Genomic DNA, 12684 nt, shown 5'->3' on the forward strand with positions numbered 1-12684 from the left:
TTCAACACGCATTGCAAAGACTCAAAAAGGGTTCAAAAGTTGTGCTGCATTTTTAGTTCTAACTATTAGATTTGTTATATTACTATTACTATTTTGTGGAGTTTAGGGTATTATAAGTTTAGTTCAATTTTTTTGTTAAACTATTGAATATTAAATATAATATACACTATATAAATTAAAAATATTATTCAATATCAAAATGTGTCTTAACATATTGAAATCTAACATTTTTAAGAATTAACGTATCAAAATATTGTGTTTCATATCGGTGTCGGTGCAAAATAGGTGAAAATAGTTTAACTTTTTGGATTATCAAGAGAAGCCTAGTGAAACAACTTAAAATTGAGGGTCTTATCATGGACGTTTAGGGAAGTCGTTTGTTCAATGAAATTACTTGCTTTTTTTTTTAGTAGAACAATGTCATTACTTATTGAATGGGCTTTTACAACACAATCGTATTAGATCCCAATATCATTGCAATTAAGCCCGTTACTATATGGGCTTAAGTCCAACTCCAAAAAGGATAAGCACCGCATAATATCTAGTGGTGCTATACTGCATTCTTATCGCTTCCACCATGACACGAAGATGAAATTGTACACCGTGGGGCCTTTCCTTTTCACCTCACCACCTAAATCAAATCTCTAATTAGATTAGATGATTGGAATCAGTGTTTTAAAACTCGGATCGGTCATTGAACTGGTCGAGGTAGTAGGTTTTTGAATCCGGTTGAACTGGATTTACTGTTCACATATTAAAAGTATAAAAATATTACTTATATTAATAAAAATTCACATAAGAAAACTATCAATGAGCTTCAAAAAATAAATTGATTTTCAATGATAGCAAATATTATATACTTCTAAGCTTCTAGCTCTAGATCATATTCTAATATTGGATTAAAATTGCAATATAAGTTAAATGCACCTTTTGTGCTTGAGATGATACGGATAAATTAAATCATGATAACAAATAGTATGCATGAAATATACACTAAGAAAAGAGTGTCACCGTTATCATGATAACAAATAGTATGCATGAAATATACACTAAAAAAAAGTGTCCATCGTTGAGATGCTATCATGAGACCATCAGTGTTTATCACCACTTAACTTCATGAGATCATTATAAGATACAACTAAATTACATAAACGAACTGCACTAATCTAAAATACCTTATTATTTTTACCTTACTTCTAATCATATTCATCGTAAAATATGAATATGATTTAATTCAAGAGTTCTTATCAACAAAAAAAATTTTTACCAAAAAAAAAAAACGAATAACCGGTCTAACCCAGGTCAACCGAGTTTCGGCCGAGTCAACCGGTCCAATCCAAGTTGACTGCAGAAGCGATCCAACTACCTGCTCGGACCGGGGAACCCACCGGATCTCCGAGTCCCGGGTCGACCCGGCCGGTCCGAGTCGGGTTTTAAAACACTGATTGGAATCTCCAACCTCCGAGTTTTTTTTTATGTGCTAAATGCTTGTTCTCCATATCTGGATCCTCTTCTTTTAATAACGACCAGGAAAAAGTCCTGCCATGAAACAGAGAGGGTCGAACGCACCTTTATTTGTATAAGGTATTCACAAAATTTATATAGAATCAGCTTGTAACATGACTCTCTCCGATATAATAAGAAAAAGAAGAAGAGGATCTACGCCCATAAACTCCATTGAATGAATATCCTTTTTGGTTGGTTTCTTTTATTTTATCTGGATTAGTTATTATTGCTATTTATTATTTAAGAAACAGAAAACAGAAAGAGAGAGTGAAAATTCATATTGTTATTCATTGCATCAGAGCTTTACATGTGAGTGTTGTTATATACACATTCCTACTGAAGGTGGAAAGAAAGAAATGAGAGAAAAGTTTGTTACAACTGAATCCAACGTGGCACCTTATACAAGATTCTAGAATAAAAAATGAAAATATATGGTAATACTCCCCCTCAAGATGGAGAGTAGATATTGAAAACTCCCATCTTGGAAAGGAGTGAATGAAAAGGAGTAGGAGGTAAAGCCTTAGTGAGCAAGTCTGCAAGCTGGCTGGAAGAAGGGACATGAAATGTGCGTAGAGTTCCTTTATGAATGTGCTCCCGTACAAGATGACAATCAATATCAATATGCTTTGTGCACTCATGAAACACAGAATTTGCAGCAATATGAAGGGCAGCCTTACTGTCACAGAACAGATGTGCAGGACCAGTATGAGCAACATGTAAATCACGTAATAAGGAGAGAAGCCACAACAATTCACAAGTAGTAACAGCCATGGATCTGTATTCCGCCTCAGCCGAAGACCGGGAAATAATATTTTGCTTCTTGGACTTCCATGAGATTAAAGAATTACCAAGAAAAACACAAAAACCGGATGTAGACTTGCGGCTATCAGGGCAAGAAGCCCAATCAGAATCACAAAAAGCATTTAATTGCAAAGAAGATGAAGATGAGAAAAAAACACCTTGCCCAACAGTGGATTTGAGATAAGCTAAAACACGATAAACAACATGTAAATGAGGAATCCTTGGTGATGACATGAATTGACTTAGGTGATTCACCACATAGCAGAGGTCAGGCCGAGATACAGTAAGATAGAGCAGTTGACCAATCAGTCTACGGTATTGCTTTGGATCAGGCAGCAGGTCACCTTCATGCAGGGATAGTTTAAGATTAATATCCATAGGTGTGGTATGCGGTTTGCAGCCAAGTTGCCCTGAATCCTGTAAAATTTGTAAGGCATATTTGCGTTGACAAAGAGAAATACCCTTTGGAGAACGAGCTATCTCCAATCCAAGAAAATACTTGAGAGCTCCAAGATTTTTGAGTTTAAATTTGCTGTCCAAAACAGAAGTTAACTGCTGCAACTCAGAGGAATCATTAGAAACAAGGATATCATCAACATAAACCAACAGGGCAACAAAGAGAGTATCATTCTTCTTGACAAATAAAGAATTTTCAGACTGAGATTGTGTAAAACCAAGAGAAAGAACAGTGTTGGAAAATTTGGCAAACCATTGCCTAGAAGCTTGCTTCAAACCATAAAGAGACTTAGTGAGACGACAAACAGCATTAGGAGGCAACTCCCCCTTACTAGAATATCCAGGAGGAATTGTCATATATACCTCCTCAAGTAAATCCCCATGCAAAAAAGCATTGTTGACATCCAATTGGAGGAGATGCCAATTATTTATAGCAGCAAGAGCAAGGAGTAATCTGACAGTAGTAATCTTGGCCACAGGAGAAAATGTATCAAAGAAATCAATACCTTCTTGTTGCTTAAAACCTTGAGCAACAAGTCTAGCCTTGAAACGTTCAAGAGAGCCATCTGAATGGTATTTGACACGATAGACCCATTTACAACCTACAACAGGTTTACCAGGAGGCAGTGCCAGTAGGATAGCCAATGAACACAGCAGGTAAAGATCTTGGGGAAAATTTATGACGGGTTCTGGACAAGGTGGAGTAATGGCATAGACACCCAAAAACTCTAAGGTGATCATATTTAGGAGACTTGTGACAAAGAAGTTCAAAAGGGGTTTTATTGTGTAAAAGTGGAGATGGGGTTCGGTTAATGAGATAGATGGATGTGAGGACACACTCTGGCCAATATATCAAAGGTATGTTGGATTGAAAATGCAAGGCTCTTGCTACATTGAGGATATGCTGGTGTTTCCTTTCCACAACTGAATTCTGTTGTGGTTTATCAACACAGGAATGAAAAATTTGGAGACCTTTGGATGAGAAGAAATCAGATAAGTGAAATTCTGGGGCATTGTCACAACGGATTGATTTAATTGGAAGGTTGTACTGTGTGAGCATGAGTGTATAAAACTGAGGAAAAACAGTATGAAAATCAGACTTTTGTTTCAAAAAATAACACCAAGTAAATCGGGTAGCATCATCTACCAAGGTCAAAAAATATTTATAACCATCAACTGAATGAACATGAAAAGGACCCCAGATATCACAATGGATCAAATCAAAAGAAAACTTAGACATTTTGGGATTCAGTATAAAAGGCAATCTTCTTTGTTTAGCAATTGGACAAATCAAGCAAGGAGAAGAGACACAATTGTTATCAGTAAAATGTAAATCTTGTTTCATTGAATGCAAAATGGGATGAGACAAATGACCAAGTCGAAAATGCCAAACAACAGAAGAAGGCATACCAACAGTGGAACAAAGGGATGGGGGGACATTAAAATGGGAAAAAGATAAAGCATCTAAAACATAAAGACCACCAAGTCTCTTAGCAGTCCCAATCACTTTGGCCGATGAAAGGTCCTGAAGAGAACAAGAGGAAGAAAAAAAATTAGCAACAATGGAAGAGTCTCGAGTGAGTGCACTGATGGATAGAAGATTAAATGAAAAAGAAGGTACATATAAGACATTATGTAGTATAATGGAAGGGGAAAGTTTGATGCTACCAATAGATTGAACAAAAACAGAAGTATTGTTGGGTAAAGAAACAACCGAATCAGATGTGTGAGGTGGTGAAATGAAAAATTGAGGTGTGCATGTGACATGATGTGTAGCACCCGTGTCCAGAACCCAAGAGGTCAAAGGAAACGAAGGAGAACACCTACCGCTAAAGCTGGCAACAGAAGGAGAAGCTTCGGTGGCAAGTGGCAGTGGCGTGAAGGATGGGGATGAGGATGACGGAACGGTAGGTGGGAGAAGACTTAAGAGATGGTTGTATTGAGAGGGAGTCAACGTGGGATTAGGTAACTCAGCTATAGTGGGATTAGGGGAGTTAAAAATAGCATGGGCTGATGGAGTTAGTGGATTGGGCCGCACAAACTTGGGCTTGTACCCAGGGGGAAATCCATGAAGCTTAAAACACTTCTCCCTTGTGTGACCAGAATTGTGACAGTAAGTGCACTGAGGGCGAGATCTGCGAAACGGAGCAGAAGATATGGCAGCCATTGGAGCAGAACCAGGAATCGGGGATGAAGCCACAGCAGATGCAGAGTTAAGCAAAGGGGAATCAGGTAACACCGGCAGAGGGCACGTAATTTGACGTTGCTTTTCCTCCTGAAGCACGAGAGAGAAGATCCTTGATAATTGTGGAAGGGGCTCCATGAGCAAAATTTGAGCCCGAACAGAGGAGAAAGAATCGTTCAGTCCCATCAAAAATTGGAGAGCATGATCCTGTTGGTGAGAAGCTGAAATCAGGCGTGAAGCACCACAAGTACAGGCAGGAATGGGAGAGTAATCCTGGAATTCGTCCCAAAGAATCTTAAGACGTGTGTAATATCCATTAACATCAAGACTACCCTGAGTAAGAGACGCTATCTGTTGCTTCAACTGAAATATTTTTGGACCATTGGCTTGAAGAAAACGATTACGAAGATCCGTCCATATTTCGGATGCAGATGAAAAATAGAGAAGACTGTCAGAAATATCCTTCGAGACAGAGTTCAAGATCCAAGATGTTACCATGGAGTTACAACGATTCCATGACTGAAATAAGAGATCATCAGAAACAGGGCGCGGAAGGGAACCATCAACGAAAAACAATTTGTTTTTCGGTGATAATGCAATCATCATAGCGCGGCTCCATGAATGAAAATTAGATCCAAGAAGAACATGAGAAACGAGAGTGAGACCAGGATGATCACCACTGCTCAAAAAATAAGGACTACTTGAATCCTCCATGGATACAGAGGAAGAAGAAGCAGAAGATGTAGTAGCTGGACGAGAACCAGCAGCAGTATTGTTAGTATTAGAGCCACGAGCCATGGAGAAGGCAATGGCGAAACGTCTACTGATACCATATTATTTGAGAAACAGAAAACAGAAAGAGAGAGTGAAAATTCATATTGTTATTCATTGCATCAGAGCTTTACATGTGAGTGTTGTTATATACACATTCCTACTGAAGGTGGAAAGAAAGAAATGAGAGAAAAGTTTGTTACAACTGAATCCAACGTGGCACCTTATACAAGATTCTAGAATAAAAAATGAAAATATATGGTAATAGATTCTGCTTTGTGCTATATTTGTATCTATGAGGTGTGCATTCTACCCTGTATCCCTTTTGTGAAAATTCTGTTAGAAGCATATATTATCTTCCACACGAGATAGAAATTGCCATATATAGGATATAAACCACTACTTTTTTTCCCATTTAAACCAGATATATTGCATGTCTTAATTCCCTCTCCCTTGTTAACAATTTCTGTATTCACAATCTAAACAAGATAATATGCGGTAGCATGTTGAGACAAATATGTGGTTGTGTGGGATTTTCATTCTCATAACGGTCACAATTTCATCAACTCACTGGCCACAGTACCAAACTTACTCACACCTAGGGGAGGGAAATTTATTGGAGAATTGAGTCTATACCAAGTAAAACAATTAGAACGTGTGAGACTGTGAAATCAATTTGGATCTTGTTTTCTATCTTATTTTGGTGGGTTGTTGCCTCAGTTTAATATTCTTTTTTGAACATTATGGGAATCAATGTGTGGATAGTAGTGGGTATTATCAATTGGCCGGTACAATTCATTATTATCCAGGCCTTTTGTTTAGGAATAGTTTCGACTCTTAAAATCTCTATTTACCAATATGAAATGTTGGGCTAGGTTCACTCCTATGCGTTAGTAGACATTGTTATATTCTTTTTTTGTTTAATGTTACAAAGGAAAAAACCAGTTAACTTTTTTGCATGTTAAAAAAAAAGTAAAAAAAAAGAGAGTAAATTAGAACCTTTTTAAATGTCAAGAAAAAATTAAATTAACGAGCATGACTTGGGCTGTTTTTCTTAAAGTACAAAAAATTTGATAAAGCAGCTCAAGTTGGTAAGGCTCATAAATAATTTTATATTTCTCAAACAAAATTATATATAATTGATTGCATCTCACACTAACTATAACACTTCAAAAATTTTTTTGTTAAGCTGGAAAATCGAATCCTGGAACCGGGGATGGTCCGACCACCTTGGGTTGATTAGCACCAATTCAGTTTCATACAAGTTAAATAAAAAAGATTAAAACAAACGTACTAGCAAGTAGCAAGATATTTTTTAACCTTATTTTCGTTATTATTATATGAAATTCCATATTAGTTATTAATACAGTGAATATAAATTTTTATCTAATAACATTTATTTTAATTTTTTTAAAGTGCGTTATTGACCATTTCAAAATGGTTACGAGCGTCGAGCTCAATCTCTTACAAATTAGAAAATCAAGATCTCAAAAGAAGGCCACTAGCTTTTATTTTTGAGGATAACAAAATATCTAATCCAAGCTATACATTTGTTAAGCAGAGAGTGCGGTATAACAACAAATAGCGTAGCCAAAAATAGAAAAGCCATGAACGATCAAAACAAGTCCACTGTCGCATAACTTAAAAACTATCCATCCCTAAATTAACAACATGATTAATTTTAGCAATAACCGTTCAACGACGAATGCAGATAAACCATACAAAATTGAGGCCAAGCGCATCTCTCCCATCACAGACCAGTTTATAAACAGAAACATAAGTATCAAAAAGCTAAAGACAACAACAACAACGTACACAAGAAAAGAAAAATGGAAACCGTTACAAAATACTTGTCGCTATTGGCTATCTGCCTCATTTTAGTGCATCACCAAAGTGTTGCACATGAAAACAGAGGAAAAGACCTAATTAACGAGGTATGTCAAAAAACAACAACGAAGGATCTCTGCGTGGGTGTCCTTTCTTCGGACCCAATCCTTAGTCCAAGAGCGAATCTACAAGACCTAGCAATGATATCACTGAGGGAGGCAGCAGCAAATGCCTCAAGCATACTAAATGATGCGAAGAGCATGATTGATAACCCTGATTTGGACCCTGCAATTCAACAAGGTTTGGCTGATTGCAAGGAGACATTATTGGACGCTGCAGATCAGCTTGAGGATACTATTGCTTCCATATTGGCTAATTCCAGATATGATGCTCATTTATGGCTTCAGGCAGCATTAGCAGCAATTGATTCATGTGACGATTCCATTCCTGGTGATGACGACATTCTCTCTAGAAGGAGTAGATCCTTTCGCCAATTGTGCAACATTGCCGTTGCTATCAACGACGCCATGCGTGCAAAGGAAGCCTAAATTCTCACATGTTCGCTTGATCTTCTCTTTGTCGTTATCTTGGTATTTTCGTCTCAACGCTCACACATGATAGTTTTGACTTATTTATTTTTAGCATCATCATATTGAATTGAATTGTGAACAGCAAAGGTGTTAGAACTTAGAACAGAGTTCTTTCTTACCTTCTTGTTGTTGTTCTTTTTTTTTAAGTTTTTAGTATAAACGTTTTTTTTTTTTTAAATCAGCATCGAGTTTCATGTCCATTAATAATATCACATGGCATCTCTGAACAGGTGTTTTCTAAATGTGAATTCGAGTTGTTAACTCAAGTATTGTTAATTCGAATTTTTTATACCCTGAAGTAACGCGACGTCATTCAGCTTACGTCACAAAAGTGACGCGGTCAACTACCAATATGTGCTAACTAAGGATATTATTGTTAAACTTAATTATCTTGAATATTACGAAAGATAATGAGTTGCGTCTGAAGTAAATGCATGAATTTGGATTTAATTCAAACGTTACACATGATGCATCAGGGCCTCGCCTAATTAGTGTTGGACTTTTATTCTGCGTACGTGCTGACGAAAATTAATTATTTAGTTACCAATCCAATTTGATTATTTTTGCTTAGCCTGCTAATTAAGATATATCAAAAACAAGAAATTTGTGAAATAAGTCTTGTTTAATGTTTACACCGTAAAAGAGAAAGTATGTTCAGTGTTAATTAAATAATAATTCGACGTATGGCCATTGGCCAGTGTAGGTATGAATTTATAATTAGCTATCTTTTTGGGAAAGCAATATTCAAAATAACGTGTACACCACCCCATGTAACCTCTAGACAAAAATATTTTTGTTTTTTAAAATTTTCTACCTATTTATGGATTAGAAACCAATCTAGTTTGAGTTCGGTCATAAAAACAAATCTTAATTAAAATAAAAAGTATCCAAAACTCAAATCTAGATTTGAACGGTAAGTTTTTTAATTATATGAAAAAAAATGTGTATTTTTTTAAAAGATACAAACTTAGATCATTTTAAGGAAGATATAAACACAAAGAAGTGTGTGTTCCACTAAAAAATAAAAACAAAATAAAATATGGATCCAATCTCTTTGTGTCTATCTTTTTCTTAAAAAGACCTAAGTTTGTGTTCTTTAAAATTACACAAACTTTTCCCTAATTATATATCATCATAAGAGATATGTCGAATGACTGTTATATTAGGCTTAGTGAAGCCAGCGGAAATTAATACTGATTAGCGGCGAAGATGGGATACATTTCAATTGTTTCAATGCCTTTGTTCCCTTTGAAACTTTGATCACTATGGTGGATTATTGTTGCCGGTTTCAACACAATTGGGCTTAACAGAAGAAAGGGCCCAACCCAATGACACTTAATTGATTTAGTTTTAGTTTGTTAATTCAGTTAAGGATTGGTTAGAGTTAGTTAGCATTATTCTTGTATTCTTTTCCTCTTCTTCTTCACGGGTTGTATATAACCATTCTTTGGTTAACTGGTTCATTAACTTAATATACATAAACACTTTAATTTCGTGTTGGCTTCTTCTTCTCTCATCTTGCATATCAAGATTTTTCATCTTTCGTTCTTGCATGTTGAAGATCTATACATCATAAGATGGTATCATATTTCTTCTCCTTCCGCTGAAATTTTTCATCTCTTGCTGATCTTTCTTCTGCAAGTTCATTTCTTCCATGGCGAATTTGAACAATATTCTCCCGGATTTTTACACAAATCCAGGTAATCCTTTCTTTCTGCACCCAAGCGAGAGTCCAGGCTTGGTGTTAGTTTCTCCTCCTCTTGATGAGAGGAATTATCATTCTTGGGCCAGATCCATGACTATGGCTCTCTTAACCAAGAACAAATTAGGTTTTGTTGATGGTTCTCTTGCACGTCCACTGGAAAATGATCCTACATTTCCAGTTTGGCAGCGTTGCAATATGATAGTTTTATCTTGGATTCATCGTTCTATCAGTAGTTCTATTGCGCAATCCATACTGTGGATAGATAGAGCTAGTGATGCTTGGTTTGATCTTCGAGGAAGATTTTCTCATTCTGATATTTTTCGAATCTCTGATTTACAAGAATACATATATAAAATGCAACAAGGTGATCGTTCTGTTACTGAGTTTTTCCCTCAGATGAAGATCATGTGGGATGAACTCGACAATTTGAAACCCTTACCTGCTTGTAGCTGTGCTGCTCAATGCACTTGTGGAGGTTATACCTTGATGCGAACATATAGGGACCGTGATCAGGTGGTTCGTTTTCTCAAAGGTTTAAATGAGCAATATGCTCCTGTGAGATCTCAAGTGATGTTCATGGATCCTTTTCCCAATTTAATACGAGTTTTCTCTCTGATTATGCAACAAGAGAGACAAATGCATTGTGAAATTTTACCTGATCTCACATCAGAATCTAGAGCTTTCAATAGCTTTTCTGACAATTCCCAAAGACAGAATTTTGGTCGTGGTAGGGGTCGTGGATCCCCTTCTTTTTTCAATAAGGGACGTGGTCCTACTAAAATTTGTACCTATTGTGGAAAGCCAAACCACACTGTTGACACTTGTTACCAAAACATGGATATCCTCAAGGTTTCAAGCCCAGAGTTTCATCCAATGCTAATCTCGTTTCTCAAACTGATGCTGATGTCATTGACAGTGGTGATATTCCTGATGCCATGGTCACCATTCCTCAAGATGAATATCAAAATTTGATTAAGGGTTTGCAATTAAGTTCTTATGTTGAAGAAACTCCTCTCAGTTCCACCAATCTTGTTCGTACTGCTGTTTTGAACACTAACACAGTCAACCCTACAGGTATTTCTCTTTTCACATGGTTACTTGACACTGGAGCTACTGATCACATCAGTTATGTTCCCTCCAATTTTATCTCAATGACCAAAATCAATCCAATTTCTATCACCTTACCAGATGGCTCACACACAACTGCTCATTTTTCTGGAACTGTTCTGTTTTCTCCAACCTTGACACTCACTTCAATATTATTTGTTCCTTCCTTTCATATTAATTTGATATCTGTCACCAAATTAGTCAACAACATATCTTGTTATCTAATTTTTCGAAATTCCTATTGTCTCATTAAACAGATCAATACCAATGTGATGATTGGTTCAGCTGATCAGATTGAAGGATTGTATGTGATGAAGTCTTCAAGTAGAGAAAAAGGCTTCAAGGATTTCAAGATCTTGAAGAATTCTTCTTCTTCTTCTATTTTTTACCATTCTGCAAATAATACTGATGCTTCTAGCCTATGGCATCATAGATTAGGTCATGTACCTTATTCTACTTTGAAAAATATGGCTATCAAATTTCCTTTCATTCTGGCTAAGGACATTGATCCTTGTGACACTTGTCATTATGCTAAACAACATAAGTTGCCTTACTCCTACAACAATACCAAAACTACTTGTATTTTTCAATTGATTCATGTAGACATTTGGGGTCCATATTCTATTCCTTCCATTCATGGTCATAGATATTTTTTAACTATTGTTAAGGATTTTTCTCGTTTTACTTGGGCCTTGATGTTAAAAACCAAGAGTGAAGCTAGAAAGGCTTTACAGAATTTCATCATTATGATTGAAAATCAATTTCAGAAAAATGTCAAATGTGTAAGATCTGACAATGGAGCAGAATTTGCTATGACATCATTTTATCAAGAAAAAGGTATTTTACATCAAAGGATTTGTGTTGAAAATCCTCAACAAAATGGTGTTGTTGAGAGAAAACATCAACACATCTTAAATGTAGCTAGAGCTCTCATTTTTCAGTCTCATCTCCCTCTACCATACTGATCTTATGCTATTTGTCATGCAATTCATCTTATCAATCGATTGTCCACTCCTTTACTCAATCATTCCACTCCTTATGATTCGTTTACCAACAACCACCCTCCCTAGAGCATCTCAAAGTTTTTGGTTGCCTATCATATGCCTCCACACTTCTTTCTCATAGAACCAAGTTTGACTCGAGAGCATATAAAACTATTTTTCTAGGCTATCAAGAAGGTGTCAAATGTTATATTCTCCTTGATCTCAAAACCAAGAAAATTTTTCTTTCTCAAAATGTTATTTTCTTTGAGCATATTTTTCCTTTTACTGATTTAGAAACTTCAACAGACAATTCTCTTGGTCATTCTGATTCTTCTCCCATTTTTTTTGATTCCCACAGTTTCAATGATATTCCCCTTGGGCCTAATACTTCCATTCTACCACAACAACCTACTTCTTCTTTACCTCCTACTGTCATACCTAATCCTTATATTGCTCCCATTAGCAGACCTTCTCGAACCAGAAGAAAACCACACTACTTGCAAGACTATCACTGCAACCTTTCCATTACATCAGCTTCTCCGTCCATCTCAGGTATTTCTTCATCCTCCAATCCTATATATCCTTTATCTACTGTCTTATCCTATGACAGATGTTCCCCTGCTTATAAATCCTTTTGTCTCAATACTATCACACACAGAGAACCACACACATACACACAAGCTTCAAAACATGCTTTCTGGCAGCAAGCTATGCAAACTGAAATTGCAACCCTTAATCAGAACAATACATGGA

At 36.3% G+C, this 12684-nt stretch overlaps 3 protein-coding genes across 3 annotated transcripts; 2 read left to right on the top strand and 1 right to left on the bottom strand.

Moving 5' to 3' along the window:
- Positions 1–4253: 4253 nt before the first annotated feature.
- LOC133296862 (uncharacterized) lies at positions 4254–5746 on the bottom strand. Its single transcript, XM_061495910.1, has 2 exons — positions 4591–5746; positions 4254–4288 (listed from the first exon to the last, which is right to left on the bottom strand). Exons 1-2 carry the CDS (start codon positions 5744–5746, stop codon positions 4254–4256), a joined length of 1191 nt encoding a protein of 396 aa, XP_061351894.1.
- Positions 5747–7548: 1802 nt separating this feature from the next.
- On the top strand, positions 7549–8094 carry LOC133296863 (pectinesterase inhibitor-like). The gene has a single exon (XM_061495911.1). It carries the CDS (start codon positions 7549–7551, stop codon positions 8092–8094), a length of 546 nt encoding a protein of 181 aa, XP_061351895.1.
- A 1843-nt stretch (positions 8095–9937) lies between these two features.
- On the top strand, positions 9938–11913 carry LOC133296864 (uncharacterized). The gene is made up of 3 exons (XM_061495912.1): positions 9938–10625; positions 10691–10915; positions 11234–11913. The coding sequence occupies exons 1-3, from the start codon at positions 9938–9940 to the stop codon at positions 11911–11913; spliced, it is 1593 nt and encodes a 530-aa protein (XP_061351896.1).
- Positions 11914–12684: the final 771 nt, after the last annotated feature.

The sequence above is a fragment of the Gastrolobium bilobum genome, unplaced genomic scaffold (assembly GCF_033153095.1).
Source record: "Gastrolobium bilobum isolate Gb01-03AN ecotype WA unplaced genomic scaffold, APGP_CSIRO_Gbil_v1 utg50089, whole genome shotgun sequence".
Taxonomy (NCBI): Eukaryota; Viridiplantae; Streptophyta; class Magnoliopsida; order Fabales; family Fabaceae; genus Gastrolobium; species Gastrolobium bilobum.